Source organism: Dama dama, chromosome 1 (genome assembly GCF_033118175.1).
Source record: "Dama dama isolate Ldn47 chromosome 1, ASM3311817v1, whole genome shotgun sequence".
NCBI lineage: Eukaryota > Metazoa > Chordata > Mammalia > Artiodactyla > Cervidae > Dama > Dama dama.
This window is the reverse complement of record NC_083681.1, coordinates 19,407,899-19,429,205: the sequence shown is the minus strand read 5'-3', so window position 1 is coordinate 19,429,205 and position 21,307 is coordinate 19,407,899. Positions and strand designations below refer to the sequence as shown.

The following is a 21,307-nucleotide window of genomic DNA, read 5'->3' as shown; positions in this document are numbered from 1 at the left end:
CCTGTCTCTTGAAGAATTTTCCACAGTTTGTTGTGATCCATATAGTGAAAGGCTTTAACATAGTCATGAAGCAGAAGTAGTTGTTTTTCTGGAATTCCCTTGCTTTCTCTATGGTAAAATGGATGCTGGCAATTTGATCTTGGTTCCTCTGCCCTTTGTAAATCCAGCTTGTACCTCTGGAATTTCTTGCTTCACTTAGTGCTAAAGCCTAGCTTGAAGGATTTTGAGCATAACCTTGTTAGCATGTGAAAAAAGCACAATTATACGTTAGTTTGAATATTCTTTGGCATTGCCCTTCTGTGGAATTGGAATGAAAGATGACCTTTTCCAGTCCTGTGGCCACTGCTGAGTTTTCCAAATTTGCTGATATATTGAGTGCAGCACTTTCATAGCATCATCTTTTAATATTTTAAATAGTTCAGCTGGAATTCTGTCACCTCCACTTTGTAGCAATGCTTTCTACGGCCCACTTGACTTCTCACTCCAGAATGTCTGGCTCTAGGTGAGTGAGCACACCATTGATTGTTTGGGTTATTAAGACCTTTCTTGTATAGTTCTTCTGTGTATTTTTGCTACCTCTTCTTAATCTCTTCTACTTCTGTTAGGTCTACTTGCTGTTTATGTCCTTTCTCGTGCCCATCCTTGCATGAATTGTTCCCTTGATATCGCCAATTTTCTTGAAGAGATCTCTAGTCTTTCCCATTTTATTGTTTTCCTCTATTTCTTGGCATTGTTCATATAAGAACACCTTCTTATCCCTCCTTGCTATTCTCTGGAACTCTGTATTCAGTTGGGTATATCTTTCCCTTTCTCCCTTGCCCTTCTTTTCTCTTCTCTCCTCAGCTCTTTGTAAAGCCTCCTCAGACAACCACTTTGCCTTTATGTATTTCTTTTCCTTTGGGATGGTTTTAGTCAGTGCCTACTATACAATGTTAGGAACCAACATCCTTAGTTCTTCAGGCATTTTTGTCTGCCAGGTCTAAACACTTGACTATATTTGTCATCCACCATATAATCATAAGGGATTTATTTTAGGTCATACCTGAATGGGCTGGTGGTTTTCCCTATTTTCTTCAATTTGAGCTTGAATTTTGCTGATCTGAGCCACAGTCAGCAACAGGTCTTGTTTTTGCTGACTGTATAGAGTGTCTCTGTCTTTGGCTGCAAAGAATATAAACAATGATTTCATTATTGACCATCTGGGTTATATTCATATGTAGAGTCATCTCTTGAGTTGTTGAAAAAGAGCGTTTGCTATGACCAGCGTATTCTCTATATGACAATATTCTGTTAGCCTTTGCCTTGCTTCATTTTGTACTCCAAGGCCAAACTTGCCTGTTACTCCAGGTAAGTCTTGATTTCCTACTTATGCATTCTAATCCCCTAAGATAAAAAGGACATCTTTTTTGATGTTAATTCTAGAAGGTTTTGTAGGTCTTCATAACTGGTCAGCTTCAGCTTCTTCCGTGTCAGTGGTTGGGATATAGACTTGGGTTACTGTGATATTGAATGCTTTGCCTTGGAACTGAACTGAGATTATTCTGTCATTTTTGAGATTGCATCCAGGTACCAAGTACTGCCTTTTGGACTTTTTTGTTGACTATGAGGGCTACTCCATTTTTTCTAAAAGATTCTCACCCACAATAGTAGATATCATGGTCATCTGAATTAAATTCTGTAGCCTGCCAGGGTCCTGTGTCCATGGAATTCTCTAGGAAAGAATACTGGAGTGGGTGGGTAGCCATTCCTTTTTCCAGGTGATCTTCCTGACCCAGAGACTGAACCCCAGTCTCCCGCATTGCAGCCACCAGGAAAGCCCCTCATCACTTTCATTCCTGTCCATTATAGTCCACCGATTCCTAAAATGTTGATATTCACTCTTGCCATTTCCTGTTTGACCACGTTAATTTACCTTGATTCATGAATCTAACATTCCAGGTTCATATGCAATATTCTTTACAGCATCAGACTTTTACTTTCACCACCAGACACATCCACAACTGAGTGTTGTTCCTGCTTTGGCCCAGCTATTTCATTCTTACTAGAGCTACTAGTAATTGCCATTTGCTCTTCCCTAGTAGCATATTGGACAACTTCTTACCTGGGAGGCTCATCTTCTGGTGTTATATCTTTTAGCCTTTTCATACTGTCCATAGTGTTCTCCAGGCAAGAATACTGGAGTGGATTGCCATTTCCTTTTCCAGTGGACCACGTTTTATCAGAATTCTTCACTATGACCCATCTGTCTTAGGTGGCCATGTACGGCACGGCTTCATAGCTTCATTGAGTTATACAAGCCCCTTCACCGTGACAGTGCTGTGATCCATGAAGGGGAATCTATATGTCAGCATTACACAGTGTGACAAATTGGATTCAAAATGGTCTTTGAAGGAAGAAAGATTCAAGCTGTGTGCAAATTTTGGTTCTGCTACTCATATATATGAGACCTTGGTGAAGTTGCTGAACTTCTTCATGATAGCCTTTGGCTTCCTGAACTGTAATATGGAATGACAAATACCTGTCCCACAAGTTCTTGGAGGAAATAAATAAGAGAAAATGCATATGAAAATCTCAAGCTCAGGGACGGGCACAGTCCCCCTGACTAAGTAAGTGAATTTTTTAAAAAATGTTTTCTTTCCCAATCAAAAGTTTTCAAAATTTCTGAGTCTAATAAAGTTTTGATACTACCAACCTCCTTTTGTCTCCTTAGTCACTACATTCTTATCCAATTTGCTATCTTTCATAAAGAAGTGTGAATTTGTAGAACAGAAAAGCTCAAGCTGACTTCATTTCAGTTCCATTACATTAGCCTCCAGGGCAAATTAAAATTCACATTCCTTCTATATGAAGCAATTTGATATGATACTCTTCTTGTTTTCTCTTTTATGAGGGTAGGATTGCTTATTTCTAATTTAGTCCTGATCAATTTTAAATTAATGAAGTGTTCTAGAGATTTCTTCTGTAAACTAAGCTTCTTTCACAATGTCACATAGTCATTAATTGCTTGTCCTATCTGTGTTTTATTTAAAATCATAAACTTATAGAGGATAGAACTATTTGATAGGTGATAAGAAGCTTTTCTGCCCTGTTTCCAATCTGAGGAGAGAATGATGGAAATGGCTTTTTAGTCCCCAGGCTCTGCCTTCCTGATTTTCAGTCTGCCACACCACATTGCCTTTCTGAAACTACGTGGGAAATAACACAAAGCAATGACATATGTTTCATTAAGCATCTCAGGTAATTGACTAACATTTATAATAATTTCACATTAGTACTTTTTTTTTTACAACATCCCTTACAGTTATTTCATTTATTTAGGCAAATGTCTTTCATAATTTTATCACACTTTTTCAAAAATCCTAAAATGTATGTGTTTGGTACTTAATTATTTACTAGCAATATATCAGACACTACATTACTATTGCTAAACTGAAGGGACTAAGAAACATTTTTTCTGACCCACAAGAAAAAATAAAACCTTTGAAGATCAAAAAGAGTAGAAACATCACTCACTAGATTTAGAAACTAAGAATAAGAAAAACAAACTTTTTTCTTCAGTCATTTCAAAAATATATGTTAAATATGTTTAATATTTGAATATTATTAAATATGATAGGTATGAAAGATTTCTTTGATCGCAATTTGCTGTTTACCAAGACTTTGTATTTCAGAAGATTCACCACTTTTCTTTAAACATTTTCCTTTGATATGGTGATAAACTGTGGTTAGGATATTGACTGCTCCTTGTTGTCAAAATGCTTGAAGATCAGATCTGGGTTAAATGCAGGTATGTCCACTGTACTCTCTGAAGAAAGAGGTCCCAACATTTATTCCTGCAACAATATTGTTTCAAAGCCTTAAAAAGTCAGCTAATACACTGCAAAAAGAGAAGGGAAAGTTTACTAAGTAGGTATTGTCTATCCTGGAACAGAAAACCCACAGAATTTTGAAGTTGAAAGGAATGATAGATTAACCTAATGTAACTGTTTCATTTCGATTCTAGGAAAGAAACTTAGAGGGGTATATCTAGTATTTACAAGGTGTGTGAGTTTGTGTGTAGGTGAGTGTGTTGTATTTGTGCAAATCTAGTAAATGACTATAATCTCTCTCTACTTACGGAAATGGAAGGGAAATTTCTTCAGAATTGAGGGATATTAAAATGGATTACAAAGAAGGCTCACGCATACTTTATAAGGAGAAAGTGGAATTTCCTTAGAGCTACACCATCCTAAAAGTTTATAGATGTTTTTGAACTGTGGTGTTAGAGAAGACACTTGAGAGTTCCTCAGACTGCAAGGAGATCAACTAGTAAATCCTAAAGGAAATCAGTCCTGATTATTCATTGAAAGGACTGATGCTGAAGCTGAAATTCCAATACTTTGGCCACCTGATGCGAAGAACTGACTCTTTAGAAAAGATCCTGATGCTGGGAAAGATTGAGGGCATGAGGAGAGGGGAATGACAGAGGATGAGATGGTTGGATGGCATCACCGACTCAATGAACATGAGTTTGAGCAAGCTCTGGGAGATGGTGAAGGAGAGGGAAGCCTGACATGCTGCAGTCCATGGGGTCACAGACACGACTGAGCAACTGAACTGAAATGGGCTTTTAAACTTACCCAAAGGAGAAAATTCAGACTTAAATTGAAAAAAGTAGGGAAAACCATGCAACCATTCAGGTATGACCTAAATCAAATCCCTTACAATTATACAGTAGAAGTGACAAATAAATTCAAGGGATTAGATCTGATGACAGAATGCCTGAAGAACTATGGACAAGTTAGTAACATCATAAAGGAAGCAGTGATCAAAATCATTCCCAAGAAAAAGAAATACAAAAAGGCAAAATGGTTGTCTGAGGAGGCCTTACAAATAGCAGAGAAGAAAAAGAAAGATATACCCATCTGAATGTAATTCCAAAGAATAACAAGAAGAGGGAAGAAAGCCTTCCTAACTGACCAATGCAAAGAAATAGAGGGAAAACAATAGAATGGGAAAGACTAGAAATCTCTTCAAGAAAATTGGAGATACCAAGGGAGCTTTTCATGCAAAGATATGCACAACAAAGGACAGAAATGGCATGGACTTAGAAGAAGAAGATATTCAGAAGAGGTGGCAAGAATACATAGAAGAACTATACAAAAAATATTTAATGACCCAGGTAATCATGATGGTGTGATCACTCACCTAGAGCTAGATGTGCTGGAGTGCGAAGTCAAGTGGGCCTTAGGAAGCATCACTAGGAACAAAGCTAGTGGAGGTGGTGGAATTCCAGTTGAGCCATTTCAGATCCTAAAAGATGATGCTGTGAAAGTGCTGCACTCAATATGCCAGCAAATTTGGAAATCTCAGCAGTGGCCACAGGACTGGAAAAGGTAAGTTTTCGTTCCAATCCCAAAGAAAGGCAATGCCAAAGAATGTTCAAACTATGCACTATTACACTCATTTCACATGATAGCAAAGTAATGCTCAAAATTCTCCAAGCTAGGCTTTAACAGTACATGAACCGGGAACTTCCAGATATTCAAGCTGGATTTAGAAAAAGGTTGAGGAACCAGAGATCAAATTGTCAACATCCATTGGATCATAGGAAAAGCAAGAGAATTATAGAAAAACATCTACTACTTCTTCATTGACTACACTGAAGCCTTTGACTATGTGGATCACAACAAATTGTGAAAAATTCTTCAAGAGATGGGAATACCAGACTACCTCCTGAGAAATCTGTATGCAGGTCAAGAAGCAACAGTTAGAACCGGACATGAAACAATGGACTGATTCCAAATTGGGAAAGGAGTATGGCAAGGCTGTATATTGTCACCCTGCTTATTTAACTTATATGCAGAGTACATTATGTGAAATGCCAGGCTGGATGAAGTACAAGCTGGAATCAAGATTGCCAGGAGAAATATCAGTAACCTCATATATGCCAATGACATGACCCTTATGGCAGAAAGTGAAGAGGAACTAAAGAGCCTCTTGATGAAAGTGAAAGACAAAAGTGAAAAAGCTGGGTTAAAACTCAACATTCAAAAAACAAAGATCATGGCATCCAGTCCCATCACTTCATGGCAAATAGATGGGAAAACAATGGAAACAGTGACAGACTTTGTTTTCTTGGGCTCCAAAATCACTGCAGATGGTGACTTTAGCCATGAAATTAAAAGTTGCTTGCCCCTTGGAAGAAAAGCTATGACCAACCTAGACAGCATATTAAAAAGCAGAGACTTGACTTTACAACAGATTTCTGTATGGTCAAAGCCATGGTTTTTCCAGTAGTCATGTATGGATGTGAGAGTGGACCATAAAGAAGGCTGAACAATTGATGCTTTTGAACTGTGGTGTTGGAGAAGACTGTTGAGAGTCCTTTGGACTATGAAGAGATCAAACCAGTCAATCCTAAAGGAAATCAGTCCTGAATATTCATTGGGTTGACTGATGCTGAAGCTGAACCTCCAGTACTTTGGCCACCTGATGTAAAGAGCTGATTCATTAGAAAAGATCCTGATGCTGGGAAAGATTGAAGGCAGGAGGAGAAGGGGATGACAGAGGACGAGGTGGTTGGATGGCATCACCGGCTCAATGGACATGAGTTTGAGTAAGCTCTGGGAGATGGTGAAGGACAGGGAAACCTCATGTGCTGCAGTCCATGGAGTCACAAAGAATCTGACATGGCTGAGCGACTGAAGTGAACTGAACTCACAGTTAACTTACAATGTTTCAGGCCCACAGGAAGGTGATTCAATTATACACATGCACATATCTTATTTTTCAGATTATTTTCCACTGTAGATTATTATAAGATATTGACTGTAGGTCCCTGTGCTATATAGTAAATTTTTGTTGCTTATGGCATATCTAATTTTTTAAATTAGAAATCAAGCATTCTGTTCACACTAAGTCAAACAAGTGAAATCAAAATGTCATACAGTTTTTAGTTAGGTAAAAATTCATGTTTTCTAAAATATATATAATACATACTATTTATATGTATACAAAAACTTTTCTACTTTGCTTGATAAAGGCTTGAGAAAGAACTTCAGAAAAGAAAACAAAAAGAAGAGATGGAGAAATTGGGAAACATAAGTAAATGAAATGAGAGCACTGAATATGAAATGACAAAAGAAAAACAAACTAGATAAAAGTAAAGAATCATCATATAGTCCATTTGTTTTTAAACATGGCTGCTCAATAGAAACATACCTGGAGCTTTGGAGAAAAAGAACAATACCTGAACGTTTGTATTTTTCAAAAAAATACCAAGGTAATTCTGTTATGCATCTGGATTTCAAAAAGTGATTACAGGTTTTTCTATTAGTTCCTAGTTTTTGGTGATATAGAGTTCTATTATTTTCCTGTTGACCAATCATGATACATTGGTATTAAGTGAGTAACAGTTACATAATCACAATAGTAAATGATGTTTATCAGTTTTCACAATCAATAACCAAAGACAAAGTAAAAGGTAATTATAATTGCAAGCCATATTGGGAACATGATTAACCTAACAATAGAAAATGATTACATACAATCTGTGGGGCGGGGCGCGGGGGGCTTCAAGCAGAGTGTTGTGGTAAGTGGAAGTGCATTCTTGCATGTGTATTCATCTGTCCAGCCACTCTATGTCTTTTGCTTGGTGCATTTAATTCATTTATATTATGATAACTATCAATATGTATGAACCTGTTACCATTTTCTTAATTATTTGGGGTTCATTTTGTGTAGGTCTTTTCCTTCTCTTGTGTTTCCTGCCTGGAGAGGTTCCTTTAGCATTTGTGCTAAAGCTGGTTTGGTGATGCTGAATTCTCTTAACTTTTGCTTGTCTGGAAAGCTTTTGATTTCTCCACCAAATCTGAAGGACAGTCTTGTTGGGTAGAGTATTCTTGGTTGTCGGTTCTTCCCTTTCATCACTTGGAATATATCATGCCATTCCATTCCAGCTTGTAGAGTTTCTGTTGAGAAATCAGCTGACAACCTGAAAGGAGTTCCCTTGTATGTTATGTGTCATTTTTTCCTTGTTGCTTTTAATATTTTCTGTTTGTCTTTAATTTTTGTCAGTTTGATTTCCATGTGTCTTGGTGTGTTCCTCCTTGGGACTCACTTTGCTTCCTGAACTTTGTCGATTATTTCCTTTCCCATGTTAGGAAAGTTTTTAGCTATTATCTATTCAAATATTTTCTCAGGTCCTTTGTCTGTTTCTGCTCTTTGCTAAGTCCCGTCAGTCGTGTCCAACTCTTGTGTGACCCCATAGACGGCAGCCCACCAGGCTCCTCTGTCCCTGGTATTCTCCAGGCAAGAACACTGGAGTGGGTTGCCATTTCCTTCTCCAATGCATGAAAGTGAAAAGTGTGAAAAGTGAAAGTGAAGTCGTTCAGTCGTGTCCGACTCTTAGCGACCCCACGGACTGCAGCCCACCAGGCTCCTCCGTCCCTGGGATTCTCCAGGCAAGAACACTGGAGTGGGTTGCCGTTTCCTTCTCCTTATGAGACCCCTATAATGTGAATGTTGATGCATTTAATGTTGTCCCACAGGTCTCCTAGGCTGTCTTCCTTTTTTTTTTTTTTTTTAATTCTTTTTGCTATATTCTGTTCTGTGGCATTGATTTGCACCGTTGTGCCCTCCAGGTCATTTATCTGTTCTTTGCCTCAGTTATTCTGCTCTTGATTCCTTCCAGTGTATTATTCAGTCTCTGTTTTTTGTTCTTTAGTTCTTCTAGGTCTTTGATATACATTTCTTGCATCTCCTCCATTGTTTTCCCAAGATCCTGGATCATCTTCACTATCATTATTCTGAATTCTTTTTCTGGAAGGTTGCCTATCTCCAGTTCATTTAGTTGTTTTCTCAGGGGTTTTGTCTTGTCCCTTCATTTGGCAGATAGCTTTCTGCTTTTTCATCCTGATTAACTTTCTGTGATACGGTTTTTTCTTGCAACTGTGGGATTGTGGTACTTCTTGCTTCTTCTGTCTGCCCTCTGATGGAGGAGACTAAGAGGCTTGCATAAGCTTCCTGATGGGAGTGACTGGTGATGGGAGAAATAGGGTCTTGCTCTGGTGGGCAAGGCCTTGCTCAGTAAAGCTTTAGCCCAATTATCTGCTGTTGGGTAGGATTGTGCTCCATCCCTATTAGTTATTTGGCCTGAGGCAATCCAACCCTGGGGTCTATGGTTGGGTTAATGACAACCTCCAAGAGGGCTTATGCCAAGAGGAACCTTCCAGAACTTCTGCTGCCGGTGCCCCCATCCCTGTGGTGAGCCCCTGCCAGCCCACACCTCTATAGGAGACCCTCAAACACTGGCAGGTAGTTTTTTTCAGTCTCCTGTGGGGTCACTGCTCCTTTCCTCTGGGACTTGGTGTGTGCAAGATTTTGTCTGTGCCCTGCAAGACTGGAGTCTGTTTTCCCCAGTCCTGTGGAAGTCCTATAATCAAGTCCTGCTGGTCTTCAAGGTCAGATTCCCTGGGGATTCCCCGTCACCTTGTCAGATCCCCAGGCTGGGGAGACTGACATGGGATTCAGAACCTTCACAACGTGGGAGAACTTCTTTGGTATTATTTTTCTCCAGTTTGTCGGTCACCCACCTGGTCAGTATGGGATTTGATTTTTTCATGGTTGCACCCCTCCTACCATCTCACTCCAGCTTCTTCTTTGTCTTTTGGTGTGGGGTATCTTATTTTACTGGGTATCAGCATTCTGTTAGTGATTCTTCAACAGCTAGTTGCAATTTTGGTGCTCTCACGAGATGAGCACACATCCTTCTATTCTGCTATCTTGAGCCACAGGCCTCAGTTGGTTTAGAAGACCTAAACTAAATATAGTTCCTGGTGTCAAAGATCTTCAAAACTAAAATAATTTTGTTTACCATTGATGGTACAGAAAAAATAAACTTCTGTGAAGCAGAACCTTGAAATAGAATTACTTATACTTTTTTTTTCCCCCCAGGTCAAACACTATTCAGAGTAGTAATCAAATCTCTGTCACCTAAAGAGGTGGTTCGGATTCATGTCCCTAAACCTTTGGACAGGAATGATGGAACATTTTTGATGCGATATAGGATGTATGAAACTGTTAGTAAAGGGCTGAAGATAGAAGTCCTTTATGGTGATGAACACGTTGCTCAGTCTCCCTATATTTTGAAAGGTAAGTAATTATTACATCAACCAGAGCCAGCCTTATGTGTAGAACCCATGGCTTTCAGACTGCATTATGATGATGTTAAAGACATGTGCAAAGGGATAAATGTGATATATGTACCTCCTGGAGTTCAATTCTCTTGATATCTTAGGGGAGAGAAAAATTAAGTAATTTAAAGAGATTTAAATGACAAGCAAAAACACTGCTGTGTTTTTACCCAGATAGTTACCATATTTAGTACTCTTCATTCTTTTGCATAGATACATGTTTTCATTTAGTACTATTTGCCTTCTACCTAAAGAATTCCTATTGACTTTTCATTTAATGTGAGGATAATGGTGATTAGGTCTTCCAGCTTTTAGATATCTGAAAATATCTTTATTTTGCCTGTATTTTTGCGAGATATTTTGCCAGGTAGAATTATCAGTTCAGTTCAGTTGCTCAGTCATGTCTGACTGTTTGCAACCCCATGGACTGCAGCATGCCAGGCTTCCCTGTCCATCACCATCTCCCGGAGCTTGCTCAAACTCATGTCCATGGAGCCAGTGATGCCATCCAACCATCTCATCCTCTGTCATTCCCTTCTCCTCATGGCTTCAATTTTTCCCAGCATCAGGGTCTTTTCTAAAGAGTCAGTTCTTCGCATCAGGTGGCCAAAGTATGAGAATTTCAGCTTCAACATCAGTCCTTCCAATGAATATTCAGGACTGATTTCCTTTAGGATTGACTGGTTGGATCTCCTGGCTGTCCAAGGGACTCCCAAGAGTCTTCTCCAACACCACAGTTCAAAAGCATCAATTCTTCAGTGCTCAGCTTTCTTTATGGTCCAACTCTCATATCCTTATATGACTACTTGAAAAACCGTAGCTTGACCAGAGAGACCTTTGTTGGCAAAGTAATGTCTCTGCTTTTTAATATGCTATCTAGGTTGGTCATAACTTTCCTTCCGAGGAGTAAGCGTCTTTTAATTTCTTGGCTGCAGTCACCATCTGCAGTGATTTTGGAGCCCAAGAAAATCAAGTCTGTCACTGTTTCCATTGTTTCCCCATCTATTTGCCATGAAGTGATGGGACCAGATGTCATGATCTTTGTTTTTTGAATGTTGAGTTTTAAACCAGCTTTTTCACTCTTTTCTTTCACTTTCATCAAGAGGCTCCTTAGTTCCTCTTCACTTTCTGCCATAAGGATAGTGTCATCTGCATATCTGAGGCTATTGATATTTCTCCCTGCAATCTTGATTCCAGCTTGTGCTTCATCCGGCCCAGCAATTCACATGATATATTTTGCATATAAGTTAAATAAGCAGGGGGACAATATACAGCCTTGACATACTCCTTTCCCAATATGGAACCAGTGCGTTGTTCCATGTATGGTTCTAACTGTTTCTTCTTGACCTGCATACAGATTTCTCAGGAGGCAGGTAAAGTGGTCTGGTAGTTCTCTTGAATTTTCCTCAGTTTGTTGTGATCCACACAGTCAAAGTCTTTAGTGTAGTCAATGAAGCAAAAGTAGATGCTTTTCTGGAACTCTCTTGCTTTTTCTATGATCCAGTGTATGTTGGCAATTTGATCTCTGATTCCTCTGCCTTTTGTAAATCCAGCTTGAACATCTGGAAGTTCTCGGTTCACATACTATTGAAGCCTGACTTGGAGAATTTTGAGCATTATTTTGCTAGCGTGTGAGATGACTGCAATTGCACAATAGTTTGAACATTCTTTGGCACTGCCTTTCTTTGGTATTGGAACAAAAACTGACCTTTTCCAGTCCTGTGGCCACTGCTGAGTTTTCCAGATTTGCTGGCATATTGAGTGCCACACTTTCACAGCATCATCTTTCAGGATCTGGAATAGCTCAACTGGAATTCCATCACCTCCGCTAGCTTTGTTCCTAGTGATGCTTCCTAAGGCCCACTTGACTTTGCATTCCAGGATATCTAGCTCTAGGTGAGTGATCACACCATCATGGTTATCTGGGTCATTAAGATCTTTTTTTTTTTTTTTTTAATCATTCTGTGTATTCCTGCCACCTCTTCTTAATATCTTCTTCTTCTGTTAGGTCCATACTGTTTCTGTCCTTTATTGTGCCCATCTTCGCATGAAATGTTCCCTCCGTATCTCCAATTTTCTTGAAGAGATCTCTAGTCTTTCCCATTCTATTGTTTTCCTCTGTTTTCTTGGATTGATCACTGAGGAAGCCTTTCTTATCTCTCCTTGCTATTCTTTGGAACTCTGCATTCAAATGGATATATCTTTCCTTTTCTCCTTTGCTTTTGGTTGACAGTTTTTTCCCCCCCCCTTTGAGTACTTGAATATATTGTTCTGCCATCTTCTATATCTGCTCACTTGCATTATTTCCAGTTATAAATCTGCCATTTTCTATATCTTTGATCCCCTGCTAAATATTTTTCTCTTATCAGTTGTTCTGAGCAATTTGATTATTATGTGCTTTGGTGTAGGTTTCTTCATATTTCTTATGCTTGAGATTTGTGGATCTTTGGGTTTATAGCTTTCATCAAATCCAGCATAAAAGTGGCCAGAGGTTCTTCAAATATTTTTTCTGTTCTATCTCAGCTCTCCTCCAAGAATTCTAATTACCCATACATTAGGCTTGAAATGATTCCATGACTCAATTATGCTCTTTTCATTTAAAATTATATTTTTCTCCATTTCATTTTGTATAGTTTCTATATGTTTAAGTTTACAGTGTTTCCTTCTATTATGTTCAGTTTGTCATTAATTCTATCCAGTGTATTTCTCATTGCTCAATGCTTTCTCATCTTCTTGAGCTTTTCTCTAGGATGCGATTGTTTGGAAGTAAGTTGATCCTTCAAATTTTCTTTTACAATTTATTAGGCAGGCCCAGAGCCATGTTTAGTCTAGGGCTAATTATTCCTTACTACTCAGGCAATACATCTCTGCATATTCTATGTGACCTCTATGAATTAGGATGCTTTCCAGTTTGGTTTGTTATGAATAGGCACTTTTTCCAGCCCTGTATGAACCATGGGTATTGTTGCCTCTAATCCTTATGGCCTTATGGATAGTTCTTTCTTTGTTTCGGACAGTTTATTCAAACATATATATTGATCAGTATGCCTTAAATATTTGAGGGGAAACTTGTACAGGTCTCTGGAGTTCTGTCTCTGTGCAGGATGTTCTACAACTTCTAGCTGCCTTGGACTTTCAGCTCTGTCTCAACTCAGTGAGGCTCCTGGGCTCTGCCCAGATTGTTCCTCCCTGTTGCACCACCCAGAAACTCCCTTGGGCAGTAAACTTGAGGAACTAGAGAGTTTACCTCATTTGTTTGTCATCTCTCATACTCATTATTCACTGCCTGATGTCTGATGTCTTAAAAAACTATTGTTTCATATATTTTATCCGTATTTTGGTAGTTTTAGGTAGGAAGCTAAATTGACCCCTATTTCTTATGCTGGTCTGAAGTAGAAATCCTCAAGAAAATTAAATAGCTTTTAAAATAATTTTTATATTAAATACGGATATATTGTGAAATAAGATAAATTTTGCACAAATTCTTTTTTAAATGAGTCTTCAGAATAGTTTCATACTTATGTTTGACCACTTTAAGCTTACACTTCAAGATGTCCCTGAGTTTCATATTTCCTTTTTGAGATGTGCTCATGGAGGTAATTTTAGGGATTCAGAGGAAGAGACCTCATCTTGTCTTTAAAAATCACCAGCCTTACTACATAATCATGCCTAAAAAGGAATACATTCTCTTTTTCCCTGTTGAAAGATAAGTTTTATGCTCATTGGCCATTTATAGCTCATTGGAAATAAATTTATCAATGAACTAAATGAGTAGGTTACATTGGGAGAGCATATGCTATGTTACCTTGGGAGAGTATATGCTATACTAGGTTATCTAGGGTGGGGTGAAAAGGGGTCAGAAGGTAAGAGCACAAGACTCTGACATTACTTTTACCACTGATTTGTTTACAGTAGATTATCCCTGTCTGGATAATCTTAAGAGTTTACCAAGAAGTCATCACATGCTCACAGCAGTGGCAGAAACAACTCCCTGTGTTGCATTGCTTGTTAATGGAGCTTGGCATTCCACATGTTTTGCTTTCCTTAGGACCAGTGTACCATGAGTACTGTGAGTGTCCAGAAGACGATCCTCAGGCCTGGCAGAAAACTCTGTCTTGTCCAGACAAGGAACCACAGATTGAAAAAGATTTTGCTTCTTTCCCCAGCATTAATCTCCAGCAGATGCTAATTGAAGTTCCGAAAAGGTTTGGGGATGAGAGGGGTGCTATTGTTCATTACACGATTCTCAATAACCACATCTACCGACGATCTTTAGGAAAATACACAGACTTCAAAATGTTCTCAGATGAGATTTTGCTGTCACTGGCAAGAAAGGTATGAGAATGAATTCATTGATTCCAAAACCAAAATAGTTTAAATATTTATTTGTAGCATTTAATTCTTAGAATAATAATGGTAAAGAATGAAAATGGATTCCAGGCTTGAAAATGTACATCTGTCTACCACCTGAGTACAGATCAGTTGGATTTCTCTTTCCTTTAAGTTAAATAGTTTGAGCCCCCATCTCAGATAGGTAGACCATATAGCACTCTCTCAAGTCTTCTGTTAACTCCCAGACATTTATAGCTGCAAGGTGAGTTCTTCAGCTTCCCCATTCCTGCTGAACACTCCTTCCATTCAGATTTCACTTTCTACAGCAGTTTTCTTCTTGTCACCTCAAAATACGTTGAACTTAGGACACATTTTCATTGTTTTAATCCTAAGTGCTTCTAAAAGATCGTGTGCATGGCACATTTTGTTGAATGTTGAGGTACCAGAGAGAGGTTATTTTGTGCCAATGCAGAATAGGCAAAACAAAAATCCTAACATGTAAAAATAGACATCCCTGTGTAAAATCAGACTCTCAGTCATCCTTACCTCTGGGAATTTCTCACTGGCTGACCTTGATCTTCATGTCTAGGCTTCTTACAAAACATGATTGTAGCTTCTATCTTCCAAAAGATTTCACATCCCCAGCACCTCCTCCCTCTTTCCCTCTATTCGGCCCCTCTTTCCATGTTTACAAAACTCCTATAAATCCTCTTAAGCAGAGCAATTCAAACTACCTTTTGTTATTCCTCATTCCCAATTGTGTAGAATAAAGGAGGAAGAGTGGGCATTTTTTTACCTCTCTCATCTAGAAAGGACATGAAGGTATTTTCCTTACCCAAAAGTCACCTTTCCTGATATGAGTTATATGTTCCCAAGCACATGAAATATGGGACTGCAATCAATTCTTATTTTAAATAGCAGTTGCCTCCTGCCTCCCCGTCAGCCCATCACGTGAGCATATTATGGGCATCTGATCCTAAAGGCGGTTCCTTCTTCCTGGACTACCACCAGTCCACTCTGCCCTGTATTTCTGTATCTCTTGTGCTTATGTGGTTTTCAACTAGGAATGATTTGCCTCTGAGAGGAATTTGGCAGTGTTACAACTGGGGACTTGCTACTGCACCTGGTGGGTGTAGGCCAGGGATTCTGCTAATTCTACAATGTGCAGGACAACCCCCACAGGATAGAATTACCCAGACCAAAATGTCAGTGGTGCCAAGATTGAGAAATCCTCCTCTGCAGTGAGAACTTCTGATGTGGAGCTTATGGACTATAGCCCACCTGGCTCCTCCATCCATGGGATTCTCCAGGCAAGAGTACTGGAGTGGGTTACCATTTCCTTCTCCAGGGGATCTTCCCAACCCAGGGGTTGAACCCGGGTCTCCTGCATTGCAGGCAGATGCTTTACGGTTTGAGCCATCAGGGAAGCCCTTATTAATAAGCTGCTGAATGGTAGCAGGGAGCACTAGGCTGAAGAGTCACATCCCTTTGCCCTTCCCTTTTGTTCCAGGTTCTTTGCCCAGTGGCTGAAAAGGGATTTAAGATAAACGAGACTCACCTCTGGGTTTTGAACAGCTCACTCTAGGGGAACTTGTTTTTGTTATTCGGAAGTGAGGATGGGATATGAATACAAGCAACATTATGCCACACATGATAGGCACATAAGAGAAGTAGGTACTCAGAGTTAAAATGTCCAAGGAAGGTGAGTCCTAGAGGAGGTGACATTTGCTCTGGGTGTGGAGGATGAGAAAAGAGATTGCCAGGTGAATAAGTAGGAGAAGGGCATTCCAAGTAAAGAGAATTACATGTTAAGGTGGGTGGCATTTTCAGAGAGTAAAGTTTTCTGCTACTTGGGCAGATGGAAAATGAGATTCAAAGCTAACCTGGAATAAGATAGTGAGGGCCTGAATTCCAGCTAGGGGGTTTAGACCTTGTCCTATAGGATTAAGGTACTGTTAAGCTTAGTAGTAACATTAATTTGGGTTTTAGAAATTTGAACAACAATGCGGAGGGCAGGAGAGGCTAGAATCAGAACATCTAGTAAGGGACAAGTATTGCAACAATCTAGGGAAGAGATGATAAAGGCCTGAACTAAGGCATTGAGCATGAAGATGGAAATGGATAGCAGATTCCAAAACAAACACGGTTGTTATAAAGAGGTTTGATAGTGAAGGAAAACAAGGGCTTAGGTCTAACTTTATAGAGTCTCCCTTAGGCTGCTGGCAGAAAGGGTGCTTGAAGCCATTCATTCACGCCTTTCTGCAAAGTTTCCATACCTATAGTTACATAGACACAACAGTTTTAAATGCCAGCTCTGAAGAGAGGTGGCTAATTCCTGCTTAAGTGAATTGTCATGCATTATCCTCACCCTTGATTTTCTTCTTAAAAAATATATATATATATATATATATTTATTTATTTATTTATTTTTGGCTGGGGTCTTAGTTGCTGCACAGGCTTTTCTCTAGTTGCGGTGAGCGGGGGCTGCTCTCTCGCTGTGGTGTGCAGGCCTTCGTGGCTGTGGGTTCTCCTGTTGCCGAGCATGGGCTCTAGGGCACGCAGGCTTCAGTAGTTGCATGTGGGCTCAGTAGTTAGTGGCGCATGGCCTTAGTTGCCCTGCAGCATGTGGGATCTTCCCCACCTAGGCATTGAACCCATGTCTCCTGCATTGGCAGGCGGATTCTTTACCACTGAGCCACTGGGGAAGCCCCTTGATTATCTGATACTACTGATGACTGAGAAGCATCCCTCTCTCTTCTATTTTCAAATTTGTTTTATCAGAAATTTTTTAAAAGTCAAAGAACCAAAGCATTTAGTATCAAAGACTGAGGTCTTCCCGACACTGATAAACATTCTTTTGTTTATTTAGGTCCTTCTCCCAGATTTAGAATTTTATGTTAATCTTGGAGACTGGCCTTTGGAGCATCGAAAAGTCAATGAAACCCCTGGCCCTTTACCTATCATTTCATGGTGTGGCTCTCTGGATTCACGAGATGTTATCCTTCCAACATATGACATCACCCACTCCACGCTTGAAGCTTTGAGGGGTGTTACAAATGATCTCCTTTCTATTCAGGGAAATACAGGTAAAAGTCATTCTCTAAGAAAAAGCTTAAAAGTAAAAAAGGTGAAAGGAATGTTCACTCAGAGAGAGTACGTTGATATATTTAAATAACCATTGTTCTTTTCTAACCAGGAAAAGAGAAAAACAGCAGTCTGAACTCTAAAGTGGTTTTTATTTAGGATTCTTCTAATTCAAAAACCAAAGATATGTGAGCTGGGCTAGTAATGTCCAAAACCTACTATAACTGAGTCTCCTTTGAGTTGGTCACATGTAAATACCATTTGAAAATATATTTTTAAAAAATTTTTATTCATTTTCTTTTAAAAATTGTATTATTTATTTATTTGGCTGCATTGGGTCTTAGTTGCAACATGGGGGATCTTCATTGCCGTCGTTCAGGACTTTTGTTGCCACTCAGACTCTCTAGTTGTGGTGTGCAAGCTCAGTAGTTGTGCGTGGCCTAAATTGCTCCGTGGCACATGAGACCTTAGTTCCCCAGCCAGGGATTAAACCTGCCTCCCCTGCATTGCGAGGTGGGTCCTTAACCACTGGACCACCAGAAAAGTCCCAGAAAAATACGTATTTGGCAAAACTTTCACTTAATGGTGACTCCAGTGCCTTGATATTGCTGGATGAAATGAGGGAGAATTCTGAAAAATATAAAGTTATATTCATATGTAAGAGAACTGATATAATTTGGATATTACAACCTCCAGTAAGAAATTCTCTTCCCTGTTTATGTGACTCTTGATCCTTTACAATCTGAATTCCTTCACTCCTATTTAATGGCCTTAGGTTTATGGTAATACACCCCATTTTATTAAACTGAACTCCCTGAGTAGAAAAAAACACTGCCTATCTTTACAAGACTTCATTTCTATTTAGAGCAGTTCAGATGGACTTATTCTGTAGACGAGACTAGAGACTCCTTGTAAAGTCTCTAAAGATAATGGGAAATGAAAACTGACCTACTTTTTATTTGATATCGGTAAATTCCTGAAAAGTGTGATAAAATAGTAAAGAGGTTGACCACCCCCCTAGTTTCTGTGGTTTATGATTTCTCCCTTAGAACACTGAGAAGTGTTAACTAATGACTTCTTTTTAGAATGATAGAAAGAGATCTAAATTAATTCTTCCTGATTATTTCCCTCCCAGGAAAGAGAGAATATAAATATATATACATAGTTTAGTTATACATGTATATTTTCATTTAACAGCATATTAGAAAAATTCTTCAGTGTATTCAAATTGATGTGCTCGAAATTCTGAGTGACCTAAGAATTAAAGTTGTGTGGGTGTTACTTAATTGTGTAGTTTGTTATAGTCACTCTAAGAATGACAGTCTTGTCTGTGTGTGTGTGTGTGTGTGTGTGTGTGTGTGTGTGTGTGTGAAGCACAAAAGATGGAAGAAACTAATGCCTTGGTGAGTGAACCAAGTCACGGAATCTCATTTTGCTTTGAACTTGATTCAGCATTGCTTTGGATAATTCCTAAAGTCATACAACAGGAACTCAACCTTTTGAGGGAGCTCTCATTAGTACACAAAAGGATGAAAATTAGAGCGTATTTTTCGGAGGTTACACTTACTTTAGAAGATGTGTTGATAGTGAAAGAGCTTTAGCATCTTAAATAACAAAGGTAGATTAAAGATGATATACTTATCAGAATATAAAAATGTCAAATTCACATGAGTATTTTTTTATGGTCCCAAACATCTAGGACCTTCCTGGATCAACAAAACAGAGAAAGCTTTCTTCAGAGGTAGAGATAGCCGAGAGGAGAGGCTCCAGTTGGTGCAGCTGTCCAAGGAAAACCCACAGCTGCTAGATGCAGGAATCACAGGATATTTCTTCTTCCAAGAGAAAGAAAAGGAGCTCGGAAAAGCTAAATTGATAGGTTTCTTTGACTTCTTTAAGGTATGCGCTTAGTTCTTTCTGGAGAGATACAAAGTGAAGAACTTGTGTTAAAAGTCAAACAAATAGCTGGGGTTGGGCAGATTTCTACGATTTTATGACCCAGCACACACTTACTTTTCAGACACAGGGAATTACAAAACTCATGCAGTTTCTTTTTCCTTTGTTGTTGTTGTTAACTTTGTCTACAAATAGCTCAGAACTGTGTTTAGTACTCAAAATATTAACTTAATATTTTGGTATATTTCCATGTTTTTCTCTTTTTTGTATTTTTTAAATAAACTGGGAATATAAATGTCTGTTGCATAAAATGATCTTATAAATAAAAAGAGTATGAATTTCATGCTAGTAAAATGATGTTCAAGTCCCACCTGTAGTCCTGCCTCTGCTATTAACTTTGGGGCTGTCATCTCGATAGCACCTCTCGCCTCTGACATATGGGAGCCTGCCCAGCTCCTTCAGAGCACCGCATATGAGGTGCAGACGAGATAGAGATGTGAACAATTTGACAAAAGCTAACTGGCTGTGACAAAATCTAAAACCCTTGGAACCAATTATTTAAGAAAAAATTAATTACCAAATCTGTATGTCCTCTTCCTCTCAAGGTGATATAATGAAGAGAGCATGGGATTTGGGCTCATACAATAGAGGTTTATAAAGATCTCTGAAATGAGTTTTATCATTTATAAAAAAGGAGCTGATAATATCTGCTTCACATTATTATAATTGAATGAAAAATGATTTTAAAATGTAAATCAAAATTTATTAATCCAGCAAACATGTGAACAGTTTATGTACTGTGTTGCCGGCATCACACTAGCCCTTAGTCTTCTCCAGGTTTCTGTTTCCTCAGCTCTAAAACCGAACTTTGAGATAATGCCTTCCCTTTTCATACTTATGTGGGTGTAAGGAACAAATGAAATAACGTATAAATAAAAGTGTAAATTATTATCAGTATTAAGCTTTAATAAACATAGAGCTTTGGAAATAGTTTTCTTACCTGGTTACAGAAATCTGAATTCCCCATTACATAGACATAGCATTCCCACTTCCTAAAATTATTTATCACCTTATCTTTAAATATGTTATGTTTCTCAAAATTGACCTGACAAATGCTGCTTATGATTTTAATACAAAGAGAAGATGTGTGTTACAAAATAAAATGGAAAGCTTATAAATATTAAGTTGGAAAACAATTTCTTTATATTTAATATTACAGTGTTAACCAGAAGGAGAACTGAAGCAAATGACTGCTAAAACTTCTGTGTTTGTTTTAATCTTTTAGTACAAGTATCAAGTGAATGTGGATGGGACCGTGGCTGCTTATAGATATCCATATCTCATGCTTGGTGACAGTTTGGTTCTGAAGCAGGACTCACCATATTATGAACATTTCTATATGGCACTGAAGCCGTGGAAACATTATATTCCAATTAAAAGAAATCTTAGTGATCTACTAGAGAAAGTTGAATGGGCCAAGGTATGCTTTCCATAATTTTAATTTATTTAGGTCATAACAAATTCACCAGTATTATTTAGTTACACAAGTTTCATCGTAACACAATTTGACATCATTTAGGCAAATGAAATGTTATTTTGTGAAATTTTTGTTTCCCTGAAATCAACATCAGAACCATTTTGAATGCCCACTATGTTTGAGGATTTTTAGAAGATTTGATGTACAGTGTTACATAGAATATAGGTTTTTCTAAAGGATCACTATTCATGCACACACACCAAATGCAAATTACAGATTAAAAAGACCAGGGTTAAAGTGCTTTATGCACAAGAAAATATTTAAAACAATTATGGTTTAATTGCTT

At 38.5% G+C, this 21,307-nt stretch overlaps 1 protein-coding gene across 3 annotated transcripts in view; it reads left to right on the top strand.

Annotated features, from left to right (window-relative positions):
• Positions 1–21,307, top strand: part of POGLUT3 (protein O-glucosyltransferase 3) — a 31,397-nt gene that overhangs the window by 4,822 nt on the left and 5,268 nt on the right. For 2 of the 3 annotated variants that reach the window (XR_009693052.1, XM_061144268.1), the window contains exons 2-6: positions 9,937–10,134; positions 14,224–14,510; positions 17,377–17,593; positions 19,291–19,487; positions 20,770–20,964. Coding sequence is in view for 2 of the 3 variants with exons in the window: in XM_061144268.1 (XP_061000251.1) it covers positions 9,937–10,134; positions 14,224–14,510; positions 17,377–17,593; positions 19,291–19,487; positions 20,770–20,964 (1,094 nt within the window). In the remaining variant the exon portion in view is untranslated. Of the gene's footprint in view, positions 1–7,043; positions 7,265–9,936; positions 10,135–14,223; positions 14,511–17,376; positions 17,594–19,290; positions 19,488–20,769; positions 20,965–21,307 lie in introns of those variants that run through there. The other variant, XM_061144281.1, reaches the window with a different exon arrangement.